At 37.6% G+C, this 24,724-nt stretch overlaps 3 protein-coding genes across 4 annotated transcripts; all 3 read right to left on the bottom strand.

Moving 5' to 3' along the window:
- Window positions 1-13,311: 13,311 nt before the first annotated feature.
- LOC110895406 (putative F-box protein At1g47300) lies at window positions 13,312-14,797 on the bottom strand. Of its 2 annotated transcripts, none has more exons than XM_022142715.2 (2): window positions 14,352-14,797; window positions 13,312-13,838 (listed from the first exon to the last, which is right to left on the bottom strand). In XM_022142715.2, the coding sequence occupies exons 1-2, from the start codon at window positions 14,699-14,701 to the stop codon at window positions 13,697-13,699; spliced, it is 492 nt and encodes a 163-aa protein (XP_021998407.1). In that variant the 5' UTR covers window positions 14,702-14,797; the 3' UTR covers window positions 13,312-13,696. The 2 variants fall into 2 exon arrangements, with proteins under 2 accessions (XP_021998407.1, XP_021998408.1); XM_022142716.2 differs by having other exon boundaries at window positions 13,312-13,863.
- Window positions 14,798-15,727: 930 nt separating this feature from the next.
- Window positions 15,728-17,512, bottom strand: LOC110896888. The gene is made up of 2 exons (XM_022143936.2): window positions 16,737-17,512; window positions 15,728-16,485 (listed from the first exon to the last, which is right to left on the bottom strand). The coding sequence occupies exons 1-2, from the start codon at window positions 17,221-17,223 to the stop codon at window positions 15,749-15,751; spliced, it is 1,224 nt and encodes a 407-aa protein (XP_021999628.2). The 5' UTR covers window positions 17,224-17,512; the 3' UTR covers window positions 15,728-15,748.
- A 3,020-nt stretch (window positions 17,513-20,532) lies between these two features.
- Window positions 20,533-23,016, bottom strand: LOC110895405 (probable histone chaperone ASF1A). Its single transcript, XM_022142714.2, has 3 exons — window positions 22,635-23,016; window positions 21,150-21,265; window positions 20,533-21,078 (listed from the first exon to the last, which is right to left on the bottom strand). The coding sequence occupies exons 1-3, from the start codon at window positions 22,741-22,743 to the stop codon at window positions 20,740-20,742; spliced, it is 564 nt and encodes a 187-aa protein (XP_021998406.1). The 5' UTR covers window positions 22,744-23,016; the 3' UTR covers window positions 20,533-20,739.
- Window positions 23,017-24,724: the final 1,708 nt, after the last annotated feature.

A 24,724-nucleotide genomic window follows, 5' to 3' on the forward strand; every position in this document is an offset into this window, starting at 1 on the left:
TATCCAAGGAATATACATGGAATAGATCGGAAATCAAGTTTGTGGCGATTGTAAGGACGGAGGTAGGGAAAACATTGGCATCCGAACACTCGTAAGAATGAGTAATCCGGCTGTCGATGAAAGACAAGCTGAAAGGGAGAGTGATTTGAGGAGACACGAGAGGGAAGTCGATTAATGAGATAGACAGCCATTTGAAAGGAAAAGGACCAGAAATGTTGTGCTAATCGAGATTGAGCAAGGAGTGCAAGACCAGTTTCAATGACATGACGGTGTCGGCGCTCGACGAAGCCGTTTTGTTCACTCGTGTGTGGGCATGAACAACGATGAACAATGCCGAGGGAGGTAAAAAGGAGGAAAGACTTCGAAATTCACCCCCCCCCCCCCGGTCAGTTTGGACACTTTTAAGTTTGGTGCTAAATTGTCGCTCAGCCATTCGAACAAAGTTAGTAAAGGTTGCAAACACATCAGATTTGTAAACAAGAGGAAAATACCACATATAACGAGTGTGATGATCAACACATAATAAAAAGAAACGATAACCATCAAGTGACATAGTAGCATGACCCCAAACATCGCAATAAACCAGATCCAATATATTATTACTACGAAAAGTAGAGTTTGGTAAATATAGTTTTGATGACTTTCCCAACTGACAAGAAGTATAAAAAGATGAAGACAATTTATTTGTAACTGGTAAAGAACAAGACGAAACAACTGAATGTAAAACTTGACTATGTGGATGACCAAGTCGTTGATGCCAAATAGAAGAAGAAGCTTTAGTAGCGGTGAATGCAACCTTGGGAATGGACCGAAAAGTGGGAAGCTGGATGGAATATAGACCCTGTTGACTGGGACCCGTAAGGAGGGTAGCCTCATCCTTCACAACAAAAAACGAAGAGTGAAATTCAAAGAATACATTATTATCATAACAAAATTTTTGAACCGACAATAGATTGTTTTTAAGAGCAGGAACATGTAGAATATTTGATAGGGTAAATGTTTTATGTGAAGAAGAAAAAGTTTTGGAATCGTTACCATAATATGCCTCAGAGTTGTCTAGGCTAGCTAAGTCTGGAGTGCCATGGTGATTAGCTCCCGTGTCTGGTTTCCAAGTTGTATAAGTGTCGGCTTCAGATTGAGCATAATGAGCTTGCGATTGAGCCCGGAAGTAATGGCTTGATTAGGACATTGTGAGGGTAGATGGCCAATACCGCGTCGGTTGCAATGACCATACACTATGTTTTGAGTGGACGCCCACAAAAATTGCCTATTGCCTTGGTTTTCTTGGTTACCATGATTTCCACGGCTGCCTCGGTTGTTTCCGCGGAAGTTTCCACGGCCCCCTCGGTTGGTACGACTGTTGGTACTAAAGGACCGAGAAGAGAAATTAGCTTGTGGTTGAGATGGCGTTGCAGCTTGAACCGGATTGAGTTGATATCCTAGTTGGGCAGCCATGAGCTGTAATGATTGAAGTAGTGGTTGGATAGTATCAAGGGTTGGTTGAACCACAGCAGGGGCGGTTGTAGCAGCAGCAGCAAACGGTTGAGAAGCAGCAACAGTTTGGACAGTAGGTTGCAAGCGGTTAAGTAAATAATCATGATCACTAAGTAAACCATGTAACTCATTAAACTTTACAGCAGGAGAACGGGCAAGCAAGTTGCTTTTAAGGCCGTGATACTCTTCAAGGAGGCCAGCAATGGTAAGAATAACAAGGTCTTTATCCTTCATTGGTTCACCAATATTTGCAAGAGTCGTAGCGTATTCTTGGGCATGGCTTAGATAATCCATGGGTTTCTCATCACTTTTCGTGGTAATCTTGAGTAACTGGGTTTTAAGAGTAAACTCATGTGATGATGTTGCAGGGGCGTAGGCCTGTTCCAAAGAGAGCTACACATCCCGGGATGTTTTTCCTTGAATATGTTGAAAAGAAACTTCTGAAAAAGTGGAGATGATAAGCATGCGAACGTGTGCGTCGTTTGCAATCCATCCACGATAGCTAGGGTTATCTGTGGTAGCATCCTCAGTGGCAACTTTTTCTGGTGGACAAGGAATGGTGCCATCGACATAACCAAACAGGTGGTTCGAGGTAAGAAACGGCTCGATCATCGATTTCCAATAGCCTAGTTGGTATGGTTTAGGGTGAAGGCGAATTTGTGTGAATTATGGCATGTTTTCTCTTGAGTAGAAAAGGGGGTTATAGCCGCCATTGTTGAGTAGAACAGAAAATCAATGATGATTGTTGAAGATAGCCGATGTTTGTTGAGGATTTTGATCGGCAGAATTGACAGACGGCAGTGAAAATTTTTAGGGTTAAGGGTGATTGGCTCTGATACCAAATCAACCCGTATATTTCAATATAGATTCTTAATAAAAAAACATAATAAGAGAGAGACTATATATAGATTACATAAATGCACTTAGCTACCCTCTAGAATAAACATTTGTCTAGCTTATTTATTTGTCTAAAAATGTCACATGCAAGAAGGTTCATCTGTCAGTTCTCACGTGCTGAAAATGAAGGGGTACATTGAACATCTCACTCGTCTTATGACTCCCTTAAGCAATGAGCTAGCTGGGGATTCAATCCTTAATTTGTTACCTAAGTCATATGACCAGTTCACATTGAACTATAATATGAATGGTAGGGGGTCGAGTTAAAAAAAACCAAGTTCTAAGAAGATTGGGGTAAGGGCAAAGGTGTCACACCCCGACTCGCAGCGGCTAATCAGTCAGACCGCGATAATTGTCCGAAGCTTATGGCACTATTAAATGTTTCAATATTTATTCATGTCACTTATTAAAATGTCACATCAACATAACATGTTTCAATCAATCCCACATAATTCAAAAATAAAACACATAGAAAAATCTCATTTATTCTAAGGCAATCCTACATGTCTTTCATCTTTGCTTCATCAAGCTTCATTCCCTGTACCATGTGTAAAATGTTTGGGTCAACTAAAAGAAGTTAGTGACTTAATCTAAATTTAAATAAAATAAATTATTAAGAAAGTTAACATGCAATTCACGCGTTAATGAAATAGTCACAAATAATACACAACAACAATAAATAAAATAAACCAAATGTGATGCGCGAGTCTCAAGCCCCGAAGAGCGAGACTGAATGACGGCGATACCTTTTCACCTATGGTAGTGGGGAACTAGTGAGCCAGTGGATCCACAATGATGATGACTTGCTTACCTAGAATTGACTACACAAACACTCTAAATAAACAAACTAAATAAACAAGTACACATAGCAAGTAATCTGCACATTGGTTTTGCATGCTTGATAATTTAATAAAATGAATATGAGATTTATGCATGCACATGATACACCCCCAAAATATTCAATGTAAAAAGTGGGAAAACATCTACTCACTTTTATGAAGATTCATTCACAAGTAATACCGCACGAGAAAAACGAATAAATCCAAATGATAATATTTTTTTTTTGAACGGCAAAATTTCTAACAAATGGAATGATATAACAAGTCTATTAGGTTCCTTTAATTGGGGACTTTTGTCTATAAATAATTTTTCAACACGAATAACAAATCAGTGTTTGTAAAACTAGTTAATTAAATGCAATAAATTGTGATAATAACATAAAACTAATTATGTTATTATATATTGTAAATGCTAAATTTAGATAAACTATAAATAATTTATCTAATAAATTTATAAATTAAACAATCATGACTATTTTGTATTTTTATTTAAAATGGGTTAATTTGTAAAAATAATTAATTTATTGTATAATTTGATTAATCCTTTTATTACAAAATAAATTACCCAAAGTGTGTTTCCTAGGGGTATGGGGTTGTAATTCTTACATTACAAGTGAGTCTTCGGAAAAAAATTGATCCCACGGAGAAAAAGTTGTTTTCGTCTGACACCATAGAATGGTTGGTTACGATTTCTACAATTCTACTGAAAACTAGGTTTTCACTAAGTGTAGAGGTGAGTCATTAGAAGACGAACTTCTATCACGAGGATTGGAGATAATCTAGTGGATATGGACGAGATCCGGGATCCGCCATTAATTGAACCTTAAGTCAAATAAACCGGTCAACAAAAAGATGTTGAACTTGAACTTGAGAGGACTCAAGAGACGGTTGTAATACCGGGTATTCATAGAAGTACTAGGGATCGCCACGGGCCTGATAGATGTATTGGTCTACATGAAACTGGCGACACCCGGATAGTGGATTAGGCTGAGCCTAGAACTTACAAAGCTGCATCGAAGATTCTGAATCTGAGAAGTGGCTTGAAGCTAAAAATACCGAGATGCAATCCATATACGTCAACTAATTCTGGGACTTAGTTAATCTCCCTCCTAAAAGTCGGACTGTAGGAAAAAATGGGTTTTCATGAAAAAAAAAACCCGACATGTATGGTAACGTGCAAACCTTCAAAGAAAGGTTGGTAACGAAGGGCTTTACTCAGACTCACAGGAATTGATTATGAGGAGACTTTCTCACTGGTAGCCATGCTTAAATCAATTAGGATACTGCTTGCCATTGTCTCATGTTATGATTACGAGATTTGGAAAATGGATGTCAAAATCGTGTTCCATAATGAACAACTTACTAACGATGTCTATATGGTTTAATCAGAAGGTTTTGTAAATCCTAAGCATCCTAATAAGGTATGCAAGTTAAATAAATCCATTCATGGATTTAAGTAATCATCTCGTAGTTAAAATCTTTGTTTTAATCATAGAATCAAAGAGTTTGGTATTGTCAAAAGAGAAGATGAGTTATGTGTTTACAAGAAGGCAATGGAAGATTTGTAACATTCTTGATATCGTATCTAGATGACATACAGCTCATTGGTAACAACATTCCAATGTTGAGATACCGTAAGTCCTGGTTAGGAAAATGTTCCGCAATGAAAGATCTTGGCGAAGTTGCATTTATTCTGGGAATAAAGATCTATAGAGGGGATCATTGCTAATGGCTCATAGAACAATACTGGATAAGAGTCAGTGCCCTTAGTCGAACAAGGAACAGAAGAAAATGGAAGGATTTCCATATGCTTCTGCAATAGGTTCCATCATGTACGCTATGTTATGTACTAGACATGATGTCTGGTATGCTTTGAGCATGGCAGGTAAATATCAGCAAGATCCCGGTAAGGATCATTGGATTGCATTGAAGAACATTCTTAAGTACTTGAGAAGGACAAGGGATGTGTTCTTAGTGTGTGGAGGACTAGAAGAGGAGCTAGTTAAGTGTTATACTGATGCGAGCTTCCTAACAGATCGAGATGATTCTCGATCGCAGTCAGGTTATGTATTCATTCTAAATGATGGAGCGGTTACTTGGAAGAGTTCCAAACAGAGCTTAGTCATTCAGTCCACCACCGGTTTCTTGTAAAAGTCTTGTTTTTTCGCCATGAATTTGCTCCTTTTGTTGGTTTATGCATTTTTTAACTCTGAAAATCAAAAGTAAACAAATAAATGACTTATTTAAAAAATTGATACAAGAAAATGGTAACAACGCACTTCATTTGATATAATATATATGTTGGATTTTACACATATCAGTAAGTTGCCTCCACCCAAATTGAGTTTATAGTGATCAATCACATTGACTACTTAGGATAAATGGGTAAGGTGCCCCCCTTCGAAGAGACTTCACGACAATTTCATGTCTATCTCCTATGGGCATAATAGTCGAAAAAATGATTGTATTGTTAGATAAAGCCAATATTTTTTAGAATAGCACCATGTATTCTTTGTGTATAGTCTTTCATGAAATGTAATAAAGATAGGTGTTCTTTGGATGCGTGGACTTCATTTATCGAAGTGATGATACCAACAAACAAGAAAACTAGAAACAATTGAATTTGTGAATGAAAGTGAAGGTGATAAAACACAAAGTGAGATGTTCGTTTTTCAGATCATGCAAATCTACCTCATCTTGTTCATCGACACAATACATATACACATATGTGAAGCGTTGCAATTGTTCGGTATCACAAACGCTTCTTGATACGACGCATCCTTAATTTAGACCTGGGACCCGACTCTTAAACATACTTGGGCTATTAAAACAAGTTGAGCACATAATACAAATACTTAATAAATAAATTGTTTGCAGCCTACTACACAAGTGTGTTTGTTCTTGAATGAGAGATTAAAATCCAACAATAGAGAATATCATTAGCATTCATAAAATTGGCAAAAGATTTATGACATTAACGTACAAAAGCCGTAATAGCTAATAGTAAAGTTGTTGAACATTTATTTAGCTAAAACATTCTTACGAAGCGTTTGCTCAACATTAGATATTTACGTTGCAATTACGCATTTCAACTTAAGAATAATTTTACTTAGAGAAAGAAAATCAATTCTACAAGACTATATGTTAATTTTTTAAGGGTCTACATATTGGCACACCAACTTGGCTATTTGCTCACCAAACCATACTTGTACCTACGCTACGTATAGATCTATACGCAGCATATAGGGTGACCAATACACGCTGCGTATAGGTCTATACGCAGCGTAGGTACAGGTTACGTACACAGCCAGTCAGTCAACCTCGTACAATGTCAAATCGTGCATATATATGCTGCGTATAGAGCCATACGAAGCCAGTATACGAGGCATTTATACATTGCGTATAGAGCTATACGCAGCGTATGTACATGGTAGGTACACGACCAGTAACTCAACCTTGTACACTGTCAAATCATGTAGATATATGCTGCGTATAGAGCCATACAAAGCCAGTATACGAGGCACCTATACAATGTGTATAGAGCTATACGCAGCGTATGTCAGACAGATTTGACATTGATACGATGTTGTATAGGAATGTGAATAAAGGTATACGCCGAGTATAGAGCTATACGAGGCTGATAATTGTGAACTCAAATCAGTATTCAGACATCCATCTGCCCACGAATTCAAAACAATATATCGCATTCTTCACTTCCTCAGTTATTTACTTCATCGGTTATAATTTGTCGCACGACTGTGGAGCTAAAATGGCATCATTTTGGGACGACAATTCTTTCTCTAAACAGTATTCTAACGAATCATGGGGAGTGAATGATGCTAATGAGGAAGAGGAGGTTGTGTCTGGCGTCCCTGTTGATCAAAACATACAGTTTCCACACTTGAACGAGGTTCTGACTCCACCTGTTAATGAACCATATTACCCAGCGCATCAAGTGTATCCTAACTACGAATACGGGTGTGAATCTTCGTACGTGCAACAAGGTAATCCGGATGGATACGTAGGTTACGGTGCTGAGAATGCCCCTGTTGATGAACCATATTACCAGGCACAATAATCTTATCCGGATTACGGATACGGGTGTGAAGTTTCTTACGTGCAACCAAATAATTCGGATAGATACGGAGGATAAGGTGGATATGATGATGAGCCTCCGAACACACCACTTTATGATGATTATCAAACTTCTAACCCGGGCAATCTGTTTCAAATTAATCATATATCACATTAATATTTGTATTATTATTGTTGTTGTTAATATTATAATTTGTATTATTGTTAAAATATTATTAATATTTTTGTTAATATTATATTTATATAATTGTTAAAATTTGTATTATTGTTAAAATATTATTATTGTTGTTAAAATTATAATTATTATTATTGTTGTTAAAATTATAATTATTATTTTTTTAATATTATATTTGTATAATTGTTAAAATATGTATTATTGATAAAATATTATTAATATTATTATTATTGTTAATATTTGTATTGTTGTTAGAATACTTAATATTATTATTATTGTTAAAATTATAATTTTTAATATTTTTGTTAATATTATAATTATTAATATTTTTGTTACTATTATATTTGTATAATTGTTAAAATTTGTAATATTGTTAAAATATTATTATTATTATTATTATTAAAATTATTATTATTATTTTTAAAATTATTATTACTATTATTATTATTATTATTATTATTGTTAATATTTGTATTATTGTTAGAATTCTTATTAATATTATTATTATTATTATTATTATTATTATTATTATTATTATTGTTAATATTTGTTTTGTTGTTAGAATTCTTAATATTATTATTATTGTTTATTAACGTAACTGTTTTTTAGCGTTTCATGTCTCTAATTGATTTGAAGAATTGGGTGCAAGCAACGTGAAAGGAGAATGGTTATGTTATTGTGACCCGTCGATCAAAGAATATTGGTGGTAGTATGGGGATGGTATGGCTTGTGTGCGACCGTGGTGGTGAGCACCGTGGTAAGGCAACAGTTAGAAAAGCTGGCAGGAAAAAAACAGTTGCCCATTTTCGTTACTCGTTATGCGGGACGTGACGAATGACACGTGGGAGTTAGTAGTGGACAACTCGAAACATAACCACAAACCTGTGCAGAGTCTGTTGGGCCACACGTTTGTGCGAAGATTTACTGAAGTCGAATACAAGCTAGTGGAGCAGCTGACTGCTCAAAACATGGAGCCACGTAACATATTTCAAACCCTAAGAAAGGAGTACCCCGACAACCTCCATGTTCGGAAAGATGTGCACAATGCGATCCAGAAAATTAGAGCATCACAGGTGGACAGAAAGACTCCCATGCAGGCACTGGAAAACATGCTGCATAAAAACTAATTCATTATAGACACCTGACAGGAACCCAAAACAGATGTCGTAACAGAGATTTTCTTTGTTCATCCCTATTCGATTACTATGTGGCGTGCATTCCCGCACGTGTTGTTGATCGACGCGACGTATAAAACAAACATCTACAACATGCCATTTGTCCAGGTTGTGGGTTTGATGTCGACCAACAAGTCTTTTTGTATCGCACGTGCCGTTATTTGCAAATAACGAAGGGATAACAACGTGTGGGTGCTTGAAAGGATTAACTGCAAATAACGAAGGGATAACTTCATATGGGTGCTTGAAAGGATTAAGTCAATGTTGCATGAATGTATGATGTCGCGTGTGATAGTCACGGATAGAGAGCTAGCCCTAATTAACGCGTGTGCTAAAGTATTCCCGAACGCCTCTAGGTTTCTATGTCGGTTTCACATCGAACAAAATATCTGTAAACATTGCAAACAAGGGCTCAATAAAGAAGATTGGAAGAAATTTTTGTCGTACAGGCAGAGAGTGTGCGACTCTGGAATACAACTTGGGTAATTTGTATAACCGACTTATGGCTTGCAACCGTTTAAGTAAGTGTGTCTTCAACAAATGACTCATACAATCCATTATATTTACACACGTTTACATTTTATTATTTTACTTTTGCAGGAGTCTTTAATTATGTGTATGATAACTACTTCAAAGACTATAAAGAAATGTTCGTTTTTGCGTGTACTAATAAGAGTCGCAACTTTGGTCAGCGCACCACTAACAGAGTTGAGAGCCAGCACACAAATTTGAAAAGATACGTTCGAGACAGGTGTTCATTGGACCGAATCGTGGGATGTATAATTGATATAGTTGAAACTCAGATAGGGGAAACAGAAAAAAGTTTCACCGAAAGCATCGAAAAATGATGAACCACCACAGACAACCACTGTTGGACAACCTACGTGGAAACGTTTCCCATATAACTCTTGATTTGCTGGAAGGAGAGCTAATGAGGAAGTTAGAGGTGTTGTATAAACTTAACGCATCATGTGGCTGCCATATGTGGCTTAGTTGTGGGTTGTCGTGCACTTGTAGGCTAGAAAAGTATAGACGTACAGGTAAAAAGTTTTAAACATACAAACATTTTGTAATTTAATACGATTTCAGCAGGTTATACACTGTATTGATTTAACTGTGTAGAGCGTAAGATACAACTCAAAGACGTAGATGTATTCTGGCGTAAGCTTGACTTACTACCGTGTAAACTGATAGATGGTGAGGTTGATGTTGTAGAAAAGCTTAATATTGAGCGGCAACAATTAGAGTCGCAATCTCCCGCTCAGAAAAAACGTTTGATTTCAAAGATAAAAGCAGTCTTGACCCCAACAAAATCAACTAAGAAACCACCGATTGTCCAGCAAGATACTCGCGGTCGGCCTACATCAAAGAAAGTACAACAAAGGTTAGAAGAAGCTAGGAGGGTAGACGAAGCTGCGAGAAACAGATCCTATGGTGAGGCAAGCAACGTATATATAGGTTCCCACAACATAGGTACGATTTACCCCGACATAACTCATATGTACCGTCACAAGGCTCTCGTGGAACTGGTTCGGTTGTAAAGTCTGAAAAACCTAAAATGCAACGAAGCCGTCCAACGAGTTCTAAAAAGAAGGAGACACGGGATGATCATGGGTTTCCATTAATAAAGGGGGACGAGAACTTGTTAACCATTAAGAGGTTTGAGCGACAGATTCCATTGGAGTTACACCCTTACATATCGTGTATACAGGATGTGACGCCAGACGGTCATTGTGGGTTTCGGCCTACGGCTGTCAGGTTAGGTTTTGGGGAACACGTATGGCCCCGTGTACGAAAGGATTTAGTACTGGAGATTGATCATAACGTATCGCTATGGTGGCTTATATTCGAAGCATGGGGCGAAGGAGAATCTAACCGGATACGTAGGAGCATCTCTTGGCATTCAGTGAAAGCTTGCCCCGAAAGTCACAAGATGGAAATGCCCCACGCAGGGCTTCTCCTAGCTCAAAGGTATAATATCGTCGTCCACGTGCTAAGTATCCAAGGGAGTTGTACTTTCTTCGCATTATTGGATGCCCATGAAGAACCACGACTTCAAGCGATAACACTCGTACATGTTAAAAGGGGACACTTCATACATGTTAAGTTGGAAGGAGACTACCACATGCCTTCAGTGCAGGTCGTTACACCGAACAATAGACGTGGAACAGTGGGAAGAAATGTATAGGCCGCGGTTACAACTCTACACCAAAATAATGAACCCTGAATCAGACCTAGACAAAGATCCGAGTATAAATGTTATCGAAGATTAAATGAACACTTGGATTTTTGTTAATATTTGTGTTAATTGTAGAATTTGTATAATTTATAATATTTTATTATTTTTAAAATTATTAATCTGTCTATACTAATAAATAAAAATCTTTTTTGGACACGTATCATTTCCTAATGCTTTCTCACCTTATTTCCCTATTTGTCTCTCATATTAATTAATAATAATAATAATAATAATAATAATAATAATAATAATGCCCATGTCATAAGATACCTTTTTTTTCGAACGACGACTTTCTACAACAAACGATAGACATCGCACCCATCGGTTACATTGGCAGGCCCATCCACCCCACTCCGGCATCCAAGGCTATGTTGTCTTAACCGGGCCCACGCTTGGTGCATCAGAGTTTGGCTAGGCGCTCCCCGAGAAAATTTCCAGCCTACTACCCACCCGATTGAACGGGAGCGTATAATTGGACCCTCCACATGAGTCGAAGACTCTCTGGAGCAAATGCACTGTAATAGAAAATTCGGGTGTGCTCCGCGGGTTTCGAATCTGTGACCAGGCCTCTACCCACACCATTGCATGACCACTGGGCTGTGGACCCAGGGTCATGTCATAATATACCTAATACATGATTTGTTACCCTAACTATTAGATGTCGCAATATTGATCCATTTACTACTTAATGGATCGATTTTTAGTTTATGCTTAATCAGTAACTCGTCAAACGTTGTAGATTTGGTTCTAACACTACCTGTTCAAATCAAATAGTCAATAACTGGGATACAATTACACCACCCAACCAACAATTGCTGGCTACAAACACACCACTAAATAGAAGTATAGAACAGCGATGCCTTAGTTCAGCACTCGATGTGCCAAGAACACGGTAGCAAAGGCTAAAAGTATTAATTCAAACGTTGAACAAACATAAAAATCTTTCTTATAATTTCATTCCATTGAACCTTGAATAATAAAGAAAACCCGCAAGGCATTTTGTGGAAGCAAATAGTTGACTCATGATCTCCATATCTTTCCCTAAACTTAGACCTAGATGAAAAAACAGAATGCATGAAACTCGAAATAAAAGAAAGTGCAACATCATGGGATCTTTTGCATAACTGATGTTGCAACCCATGAATTTTACACCATATAAACATCTGCTTCCAAACTTCCTTATAGCTACAACTATATTTATCGAGTATTTTTTTAACACTTTTACTAGTCAATGGATCGATTTAGTTTATGATTAATCTGTAGATTTGGTTCTAAGTCTTTAAGTGTAATGGAGTCACGCCCCAGGCCACCTTGCACTTTTAACTCTCATTCACGTCCTGCACACTGCTCCAAGGGGCGTTAGTAAAGCTTGGGTAGTTGCATTCATGAAGCTTGGGGAGCCGCAAGTGCCCCCTTTTCATTCCAATGAGCTTTAAATTAAAAACCCATGATCTCCATATCTTTCCAAAACCTAGACTTGGACGGCAAAAATAATAGAATGCATGAAACTGGAAAAGAAAAAAGAAAATAAAAGAAGCATCTTGTGATCAAGGCACACAAACAAACAAGAAACATCCCATGATGAAGGAAACATCCTGGGATCTAGGCAAACAAACGTAAATAGGTGCGGCAAGCTGGTGATGTGGAACCAAATCTATAACATCAAATGAGTCAAATAAAAAGTTTTGGCTGAACGAAAACTCGTCAAATGGGTTGAAAATCACCCCGATTTTTCTTTTTGTGCTTAGATCCTCCTAATCATATTGCTTTAAAAATAACAAAAAATTGGTTTGTGGATCCCCCAACCATTTCGAACGGTACTAAAACTAACCCAGAAGCCGACCCATTCATTTCTCACCCCACCTAGTAACCACCTCCAGATAAATTATGTGAAACATACATGTGACGAGGCAGAAGACATGCTTTCATGACTAAAATCGTCTAATATTAACATAAAAGCATACCTTTAATGGCCATGATAGGACATATGGCACATACACTTTTAACAATGATAACAAACAATAATAACTACAACGATTAAAAAAAATTCTTTTGTAAATTAGTTGCTAATTTATGCAATTTACCCTCCAATAATAATCTATTTTTTTATTAAAAGAAAATCAGAAATGCAAATTACCCCCAATAATAATTTTTTTTATTAAAAGAAAATTAGAAATTGGATTCAACACAATGTACTTTCAGACAATTTTTTACCTGTTTGACATATTCCCTAAGTAGCTTTATTAAACCCCAAAATTGCCACCTATATATATATGAGACTGTCATACATGAGCATATGGCATTTGAGCTCACGCCGTGTCGTGTATGATAAACTGAGATAAATAAGCCTATGATCTCTCGACTCAAATACACGATGCAAACAGGGAACAACTTGTGTTGATCTTGTAAAGCAGATTGTTAGCATTTCACACAGCAAAATTTGCATAGGGATACAAGATTCCGAATACTATTTAACATAAGAGCAGCATCCGCAGAAACTTTACAAGTACATGTTCATTAACAAGATAGCAACAAAATGTAAACCTGAATTCCAGAAATGAATGCATGCTAGTTCTGTAAGGGAATGAGGCTTTCAACATAACACTTGATTTCCTCCACACTCACCGATTTTGGGGATAGAAATCGATGACCAAGAGGGAGCTCAATTGATTTAGAACATCTACTCTTCATGTTATAGATGGGAACACTGATCAAATTATCAGACAACACCCTTGGGCTAAAGATAATCTCGTCCATATTGATAGAATCAAACGGGTAAGGTTCACCTGCCATATAATTGATCCAAGACTTCGAAGCTAACCAAATGGTTTCTCTGACCCAAACTTGATTCTGATAATCTTGCAACATCCAAATGTCCATTTTGTTTCTTCCGTCCACGATCCAGCGATCGTAACAAGCTACACCTAATAAGCCATTGATTTTTACAAACTGTGCATCAGGACATAAGGACTTCGTTAATATAGTTTTGGGCGCCGCCTCTGGATGCATGTTAATAATGGAAAACATCTCTGTTGTTAAATTGAATGCCAAAATTTGAAGTGGATTTCGAAGCAACAGATGTATGGTGCTATTGACACAAACACTATTTTTGGTGCCAAACCACCAACGCCGAGCACTCACACCAACAGGAAGATCCACATTTGATCTTTCTCCATGAGTAATTTGAGAGGGAGAAAATCATAATCTCAATTGTAGTAGGTTTAATCAATTCAACATCAATGTACAAAACCTTGTGTTCATTAGTTAATTCATCAAACCCAAACAAGTAACATGTATCCTTCTCTTCAGCAGTAGTGTAATTGGGTAAAGAAACCGGAGGATCAGGAAGTTTTAAAAACTTATGTGTACTAGGGTTAAAAATGAAAGCGTAAATTCTACCAAAACGACGACTAGCGCGGGAAGTGAAACATACTAACCCGTTCAAATGTTCGGCAAATTTATGGGCAAAGTTGGAGACAATGTTGTCGAGCTTCATGAGATTGGCGACTGATCCACCATCATTAGCACCGGAGAAGAAGTATCGTGTGCCAGTGGATGAATCGAAAGCGGAGAAGAATAAGGCGGTGGTACGGGAGCCAACGGCTGAGTGGAGGTTGTGGAATGATGGAGCGGAGATGAGAGAGAGCCATGGTTTAGAAACAGATTTGAATCGGAGGATGGATTTCACGGGGAGTCTGGAAAGGATATCTTCGATGATTTCCTTAGGGAATGACATTTTGGATCGATCATCTGTAATAGTTGATTGTTCGTCTTCTAGGGTTTTCATTTTTTTTTTTTTTTTTTGGGAATAGCAAGCAGGTCCGTCTACAGAGAGGAAAAGTTGCAGGGTTTTAGCGGTTTTGAATTTTGATTATTATTATTGGGTTTTTAACATCGGTAATCCCATTTAGGTCTTGTTAGGTCTTGTTTCTACTTTCTAAATGAAGTCAAGCCCACCACCATCCATTCTGAGGCATTGTCCATAGAGGTGCACAAACCGGGGTTTTTTAATACCAGGTTCTGGTTATGGAACCGGTTTCAGGTATGATTGGGTATCATTTAGACCGGTTATTTGAAGAACTGGTCTCGGTTCCGATTCCAGGTTCTAGCATAAAAAACCATACCCGGTATGCTGGTTCCGGGTCAGGTATGGAACCGGTTCTTCAAAAACCGGGTATTCCAGGTATTGAAAAAAACCTGGTCCGGCTACTTGAAAAAAACCGGTTTCAGGGTAGGCTCAAAATAGTAGAACTTGCTTTAAATGGATGTAGGCCCGTTTGTTTATTATCATTTTCATTTAGTACTAAATGGCAAATGCACATAAGATTATGATGTGAATAGATAATTAGTTAATTGTCTGAATAAAGCTTTAACTGTCAGTAAATGAATTCATGAAACAGAACAATGTATCGATGTTTTAAGCTGTATAACATTACAAGACATAACATGTTTAAATTGAAACCTTGTATTGCTAGACATCGACGACTCGGGTTTTTTCGCCCTGAAACCTTGTATTGCTAGAAATATTATCTTTTTAATGAAATTTTGCTCCTCATTCAGGGGATGTGTAGTCATAAAGCCCTTTTAGGGGCGTTATGCGACATGTGGCATGCCACGTCACCCCGGGGCTTTATGGGGCGTTATGCAATTTGAGACCGTAGTCATAAAGCCCATGTGTAATCATTACTCATTTTTTAATTTTTATTTTTTTAATTCATTTGTAACTTTTTTAAAAATAAAATTCATTTCATTAAATAAAAAAAAGTACAATAAAATTAAAAAACATTAAACTAGAAAAAAAAAAATTAAACTAGCATAAAAAAAAATTACACAATCAAAGATTATATTTTTTTTCAATCCGCTCCTTTTGTGCCAACGCCATGTTCAAAGCTTTTCCCGTTAAGTGGTCATGCGGTTTGGAGTAGAACTCAAAGTCGTGAGCCCATTGTCGATCCCGCATAATCTCCGTAACTTCGCGGTTCTCCTCCAAACGTTTGTTACCGAGTTCGTGTATGTCTTGAAGTCGCTTGTTTATCTCCGAAAATGCGTTACTCATATCCGTTCCCATAGACATCGACGACGACTCGGGTTTTTTCGCCCGGCTTTTTCTTCCGGGCGGTCTTGGTAGCTCCTCCACCGGCTCGTCATCCGGAATATCCTCGTTCAAGCCGGTGTTTCGAGCGTCGGAGGTTGGCGTTTCGGGTTCACCCGACTCGTTTGTTTTGGACCTCTTTGATGGCCGTGTATTTCCCGAATGACCACTTGGAGTAGATACGATGGCCCATTTGGGGCTATGGCGAAGGATTTGCCAACACTTCATGTACGGGAAATGGCCATTAGCCTCCATATACTCGACCAATGCCTCTTGCGTAATGTCTTCATCGCTACTTCCACTTTTCCATCCGGAATACAAGCGTTGGTACACGGTTTGAAAGTTTGTGCATTTCCTGTTTATATCGGTCCACCTCCCCGATATAGAGTCCGGTAGGCGGTATTCCTCTCCTCTACCCATGAGCTCGAAAAAGAGTTCTCGTATTCGGTTCCAAAATACGGTTTTACTTTGATTGTTTGCTAAAAAAAAAAACAAAATAAAATGTTAGTTCAAAATTTAAAAAAATAAAAACTGAAAATAATAAAAAACAGAAAATTAATAAAAAACAGAAAATTAATAAAAAACAGAAAATAAAAACAAAACAGAAAATAAATAAAAAACAGAAAATAAAATATAAAACAGAAAAAAAAACAAAACAGAAAATAAAAAAAAACAGAAAATAAATAAAAAACAGAAAATAAATTTAAAAACAGAAAAAAAATAAACATACATATGACCGGGTCCTCCGAAACATCGATGAAAGCGCGGGTTAACGCATACTCCTCTTCGGGCTCCCACGTTATCACATTTTTTTTCGCTCGGGTGTTGGTTTCCACTTTCTTTTTATGCGCCCGTTTTGCTTTTCCTTTTCCTTTTTGCGTCTCCGGTTGCGTATCCGGTACCTCGGGTTGCGTCTCCGGAACAACATCGGGTTCGTGTAGTGGGGAGCCGAAAGCCTGAGCCGACCCAAACGCTTGAGACGACCCCATCCCATCCGTGTTTTGATTTGGGTTCCACCCATAGAGATTAGGGTCCCATGATAGCGGTTGGTTCAAAAGATTCATTAACACGGGACTTTGTTGATTGTAATCGAGAAAACCGGAGCCGAAAGGGTTGGGTCTAGTGGGAACCGGCGCCACGGGGCGAGTATGATTACCACTTTGGTTTGGGTCCGCACTAGATCGGGGAGGAATGAAGCCACGGTTGAATGGATTCATTGTATAAAATATCAAGAATTTTAAAAAAATATGGAAGAGATGAGAATGTTTGAGTGTGTGTGGTAAAAAAATAGGGGAGGAGAATGATTTAAAGGAAAGTTTGAAAAATAAATTGATTTTTTTTTATTAAAGTGACCGTTTGTAAACGGTCAAAAATTCAAAATCCTCTCCTCTTCACGCCGCGATAAACATCGCGCTTCCAAAAAAATTTTGGGCATAGCGCCCTTTGGGGTGGTGTAGACGGCGCCATTACGACGCTATAAGGGGCCAAAACGCCCCACTACGCATTACCTAATAGCTAAAAGATCATGTTATTTCATTACTAAACTATAAAAAGAAAAACATGAACATGTATTTCGGATATTTTGAAAACCTGGTTCCGGGTAATAATAATAATTTTAAACAAAAATATTAGATAAGATTAAATATTTAGATAAGGATAAACATTTATTTTTATTATGATCATATTAAATAATAATAATAATTTTAAATAAAAAAATTAGTTAAGAATACATATTTAACAACGTAAAATGTTATAATAAGTAAATAGTACATTAAAGTTCATTTTTAAAAGATATATCTTGACGACTGTATGTGTTAACATATGACATTATGTTTTATTAAACATGTGCAATATACGAGTTTTTTAAAGATATATCTCTTTTATTATTTATTATATAAAATTACATTTATGCAAAATAAAAAAAACAAAGTAAAATGTTATAATAAAGAGTTAATTACATAGTTAGTCCATGTGATTTGCACAAAATAACTTACTTAGGTACTAATAGTTTAAAATCACCTTCTATGGTATTAACTTTTCATTTTGTAACGTTTGGGGGTATTAACTTCTAGGGTATTAACATAGTTAGTTCTTGTGGTTTGCACAAAATAACATACTTAGGTACTAATAAAATGTGATTTTAAACCTACAAATAACGTTAATACCTCCAAACGTTATAAAATGAAAAGTTAATACCCTAGAATGTGATTTTAAACTATTAATATCTAGGTATGTTACTTTTTGCAAACCACAGGGACTAACTATGTAATTAACTCTTATAATAAATAAATAGTATATCAATGTTTATTTTTAAATGATAAATCTTGATGATTGTTTATATTAACTTATGACATTATATTTTATTTAACACGTGCAATATACGAATTTTTTTAAAAATATATCTTTTTATTATTTATTATATAAAATTATATTTATACAACATGTGTAATACGGGGTTTTAACATAGTATTAACACTATAAACACATTCAGTAATACAAGGAGTTTCAATGCCGAAGAATTCACAACATTCAATGTCGAAGATCCGTTGTATCGTGATTTTTCATCTTCCAAGAATTCACAACATTCACTAGACCCACATCGAGCATCTGGACTGTTGTACCCACCACGTCGTCGGTCGAAGCAGGTTCCGGCACCGCCGTCTCGTTGTTGACCACCGGAATCACCGGCTCGCTGCATCCGGTATATGTTCCTTCACCGTTTAGTGGGTTAACGGATGCCATGGTTGTGACGTTTAGTGGGTTAATGAAATGCGTTTGCAACTCGCCGGAGATGGTCTACAACTCGTTGAAGACGGCCTCAAGTCGCCGGAGACGACTGAAATCTCGATGGAGACGTCTGAAACTTGCTAGAGACGCTTCAGCTTCTGCAAGTCTTTCCAGACGTTTCAAAGACGTATCCCGTGCGTGATGTCTCGCTCCAAGGATCTAGGAGGTGGCCAAATCTAAAAGTGCTTTTGATAATGGCCATTTAATTTTAAAACTTTTACAAAACTTTCTCCGTAACCCACATTTTGGAAACTTTTACAAATCAATGGTACTGGGTAACATTTTCTTATATAATTCTTTATTATTATTTAACTGATGCCTTGCAATCTTGCTTGCTACCCATGGCTTTGGGTGAGATCGACCATGTGACACTAATTTATTTGCAACAATGATTTATGAATGGAGTGCATGTTACAAATACATCATCATACGCTCTCCTCTGAACTGGGGAGAACTCTCACCTAGGGCCGAAGCCCTTGAACACTCGCCCGAAGACAAAATAGTGCGGTGAGGTAAAACCAACCCAATTCAAGAATCAAACTAACGATCGCCGCCTACTTGCCTAGTCTCTCATCAACAGCAGGTGCGGCCAAAACTAAATGGTGTGGGCAGGAATCGAACATGGGTCACTTGAAACACCAGGTCTCTCCCTTACCACTCTACCATATCTGATTGGCATAATAGCATTGTATTATGAACCAATTTTCATTCCAACAACTTTACCTAATTCTTTTTATAGATTATATTCCATAACTTTCATTTTACACGATACACATTTTTTTAAATGTTATCTTACTTTCATTAAAAAGAGGTTATTTGATGAGATAGAAAACAGTTCTCGCTAAGTTAAACTTTGGTATATAAAGGCCAGTAGGAGGGTGATGTAGAAGAGATAAACGTCTTTGGAATCTAACTTTTCTAATGCGATAACTTATATACTATGTACAAACTTCTTTTTAATATTCTAGAGTTCAAGATCTTAGTGATTTGATTTCGACAAGATATTGATTGATACAAATAAGGCCTTTTGCTTGAACAAACGGCCTTGTGCGTGTGTAGGTTTTGTAGCAAAACCCAAGGAGTTTGTTAAGGATCTTAGCTCCTTATTTATAAACCCATCGTAAGGAGTTCACTAAGCATATTGACTCTTTACTTTAGTTACACTGAATTCGTGTTTTTAGCGACCTGGTTTCGAGTAGCTCACGAGCAACTCGACTCGTTTAACAGCCATGCTTATATAGCTTCCATACATTGGGTATGGACATTAACAAATAAATAATAAACATTACAAGATAATGAGAAAGGCCATACCGTGTGTCTTGCATCGTAAACCAGGAATTAATGTTGCGTATACTAATTTGGGCCTAGGAGTTGTCGGGTTTGAATTTCTGACGCAAGGGAAAAACACGACACAAACCTAAAACAAATTGTGCGGGGTTAGCTTAATACAAGTCGCAAGTCAGATTCAGATCAACCTACCTGGTTCACCGGTCAACACGTTTGATTTTCTATAATCTTTTCTATTCAAGGGTGTACTTATCTTAATATTTAAACTATGAGCCTAAAACGGCAAAAGGGGACGTGTCTCATTTCTTGGCATATCTACCTCTCAATGGGATGCGTTTCATTTTTTTCGGGTATGTATAGTGTTCGAGTTTGTGTTGGGTTTGACCTGCCAACCAGCGCACAGCCGCACACAAACAGACCTAATATTCAACCCAACTAAAAGTAAAAGTCAATGACCATTAACTTTTCACCATTTATATCACTCTATTTGATTTCAAAAAGCAATATAAATGACCAACAACAAATCAACCAAACACCATTTCTTAAGCATGACCACCACCCCCAACAGTTTACTAAGCAAACCCAAAAACTAAACCATGATCGATTCCATGTTAACAGATCAGCAAAATATCACCTAGATTGAAAACCAACATCAACGATTAAGGATCCACATTACCTACAGGATCGCTACCAGGTGGTTGTTGCTCTTGTTGTTGTTCACTTGTTTCCCCACCTTCAGGTGTAGTTTCACTGTTTTCCGGGTGAAAATTGATTGGAAACTTCGTCACCCTCGGTTTATCAGTTAATATGTTTCTTTGAACCTTATCAATAATCACCTTTTGTGGCGGTTCTTCTTTAAGCTTCTCGTCATCGTAGTCATTGTTCACATAATAACCCACACGCACAAATTCTTGACCCACATACGAACACGTCAACAGAAGCACTGTAACTCCGATTATATCTTCTTCACGAATCTTTGATGGGTCCGGTGGGTCTGCCTACCAATGACCAAAATTAGGTACAATGTTGTTTATAAAGAGAGTTTGATAATCTGGGTAGTATTATATACCTGAAAGACAAAACGATAGTTTCCCACGTTGACGGGACCCACTAGTACACTTTCCAACAGTTGATCGTAGGTTTCATCCTCAGCCGATCCGACATATATCAGTTTCCACTCCAGATCTGCAATTAAAAGGTAACGATCTATGTTATAGAACTGACAACGTATAGATTTGATCGGTACATTTTTTATATACCTTATTGTGACAGAATCAGATTTCTCTGTATTTATGATTGGCTAATTACTTTCTCACCATCTCAACCGAGACCCATTTTCAGTATTTGTATTCAACTCCGTTGCATGAACACTTGTGAGACAATAGACTAGTTTGTAATCATTTAAAGTTAAATGTTATGAATGATTCTACATTTCTATGGACTTAGTTCTTCTTATGTTGTTTGAAACAAAGACGGACGATAGTGATCACATACTTGTACCAATTCCACCATTTGTTAGGGAAAAGGACATTTAATAGGACTATTCCATGTCTATGTAGTTAACAAACACTAGACCATGGTTTTAAAAAACGTTTGAGACGTGCGCCTCAAGGCGCGCCTCGAAGCGAAACGGCCAAAAAACGAGTCTGAGGCGCGCCTCATGGTGTTTTTAATGTATATGCGCCTCAGAGGGGCTGAGGCGCTAAGAAAGCTGCGCCTCAGGGGATTTTGTAGTTGTTTTTGATGTTTTTGACTTTTTGTGTCAGTTTCAAGCATTTCATGTCTTTTTTAAGTGTGTTTTTGATGAATCAGATGAAGAAATTAGTTAGTATTATTATTTTTATAATATATATATAATTTTTATATTTATTTAGTAATACCGCGTCGAGGCTTACGCCTCGTGAGGCGAAGGGAAAACGCCTCGAAACTCGTTTCTGTTCTTTTAAACCTTGCACTAGACAGGTAGACATTTCATATTTAGCTATAAACATCACATTATCAAATCTGAAACCGGAATTTATCGCTTGTTTGGTATCTTGTGTTTCCTGTATGTTTCTTGTTTTTCATTTAACTGTAATTTAATTTAGCATTAGATGTATTCAAATCTATCAACATCTTGGGAGAAACATTGTTACGATTAACTTCCGTAAACAAAGTCGAGCTCTAGGCAGGCAAAGCTATGTGTAACCATACCAAGAAACCACAATTGTCTTAACAAGACATCGAAAATACAGAAACAAACACAATATTTCCAGACTACATACATGATCAATTACAGATGCCCAAAAGGGTAGTTTACCCCAAATTTTCAATCAACACAACCCTATTTAACCTAATTTCCTCATTCACTCTTTCTTAATTCTTACACAAACCACTAATCAAATACTCGCATTATCCCTCAACTCACCTATCCAAACAACCTTCAATCAACAATTCCAGAAACCCTAAAAACCAAATCGAACCACTTAATCACCCAACAAACCCTAACCAAAATAACAAACACAACAACCAAAGATAAAACACAAACACACCAAGAATTAAACACAACAATTACCTTCTTTCAAAGCCGAAACACACTCGTACGATATTTCAAACTGAAACGGCGTCAAAAACGACGCCGGATTGTCCAACACCGTCACGTTGGTAATGTTGACTGCACTCATTATATAAAAGTACAAATTAAGGGAGGATTCCGGTGAAATTAAGGGGTTGACTCGGAGAAATATGGACCGAGAAAGTGGAATATCGTGATCAGAATTTATGAAATTGGAGAAGATGATTTGATGGAAATGGGGTTCTTGAGTTTGTCGGAGAAGAATGGTGTGTGATTTTTGTGTTGCGGGAATTATTTATAGCGTTGACCGGCTATTGATATTGTTTACCGGGAAGAGCCGGTGGAGTAACGGCTTGAGTGGTCTCCGTTTGAGTCATGTGATGGCGGGAAGGGAGCACGTGAGGATCACGTGTCAAGAAATAAGATGTTTACTATTTGTAACAAAAGGTGAGAGAAGAAAGATGTAGAATTATAGGGGTGTTTATGATTCGTTTTTTGTGATTTTTAGGTTAAACAGTAAACCAAACTGTTAGAAACGGTTTTTTATTATTGAAAATTAAAATCGAATCATTAAAAATTAAAATCAAACCAAACATTATTAATGGTTTGGTTCTTATTTTTTTTTTGAAAGGAGAACTTCATTAAAACATACTAACCCGAAGACCGGGCCAGCAACCAAACAACAAAAACAAGAAACTACATATTTACAAATCTAATCCAATCGTTCCAACCTAACGATCCTTTCTTGCGTCTATATTTAAACCAAACAAAACTGACCGAACGAACTTCACTAAAAAGATCTTCCACACTTCTTCTTTTGTTCGAGAATCGGACGTCATTTCTAGCTTTCCACAATAACCAGCATGCAGTAAAAATCACCCCTTGAATAGCCTTCTTCTCCGACTCCGATCTCGGGCCATAGTTATGCACTTCCACCAAGTCTCTAAAAGAAAAGATAATAAATCTGTTGAGACGACACCAAAGGGAGATTTTCTCCCAGAGCTGTAAAGCGAAAGGGCAAGCCGTGAACATGTGGGAGACCGAATCCAACCCATTATCACAGAAACTGCAGCCGTGATTCTCCACCGAAACCCCCCTCCTAGCTAAAGCTTCCACCGTCGGGATACGACCTAGCTCCGCCCGCCACATAAAAATATTGCATTTTATTGGGACCCACGAACACCACTCCATCACATAGCGATTACTGAAATCCTTTGACCCATTGATGAGCTTTTTGACGGCTGCAACAGAATAAGACTCCGAACCAGCCCCCACCCAATCCCATCTATCCGGCCTAGACGAACAAGCAACCGAACTCAGAACTGAAGATAAATCAGCCCATTCTTTTTTCTCCGAATCCGTATCCACATCGTGTTTCCACAACCAAACTCCGTCCCCGCTGATTCTGTCACTCACACTGCAGTTCTTCACCATTTCGAGCCGAAACAAATCCGGAAATTTATCTTTAAGCGGAATATCAAGCAACCACGGATCTAACCAAAAGAGGATATTCTCACCCGAACCCACAATACCGCGAATGAAGTTACGAAAAGGGGAGTTGTCCACGATCGGTTTATTAAGCAAGCAAACAATGTTACTCCAAACCCCTCCCCCCAACGATTTCCTTCTAGGAAGGAAGTCCCACGCGGACCCTCCGGAATGGATAGCTCCGACCACTTTGACCCATAAGTTGTCTTTCTCCGTCTTGAACCGCCAACCCCACTTAGATAAAAGGGCCAAATTAACCTCCTTAAGCTTGTGCAAACCCAGCCCCCCCAACTTCTTAGGAGAAGCGACTCTATCCCAAGCAACCCAGTGAAGTTTCTTGATTCCGTTCGTGCCCCCCCACAGGAATTTTCTGATAATACCTTCCAAGTCCTCCAAAACTTTAACAGGAGCCCGATACAGAGACAAAAAGTACGAGGGAAGGCTTTCTAGGACAGACCGAATTAAAGTTACTCTGCCCCCTATGGAAAGAAGAGAAGCTTTCCATAGAGACAACCGCTTCTCGAATATATCATACAAAGGTCTCCAGTTGTTGATCCTATTCATATTTGCCCCGACCGATAAACCCAAGTATTTGAAAGGAA

This window comes from Helianthus annuus, chromosome 12 (genome assembly GCF_002127325.2).
Source record: "Helianthus annuus cultivar XRQ/B chromosome 12, HanXRQr2.0-SUNRISE, whole genome shotgun sequence".
Lineage (NCBI taxonomy): Eukaryota > Viridiplantae > Streptophyta > Magnoliopsida > Asterales > Asteraceae > Helianthus > Helianthus annuus.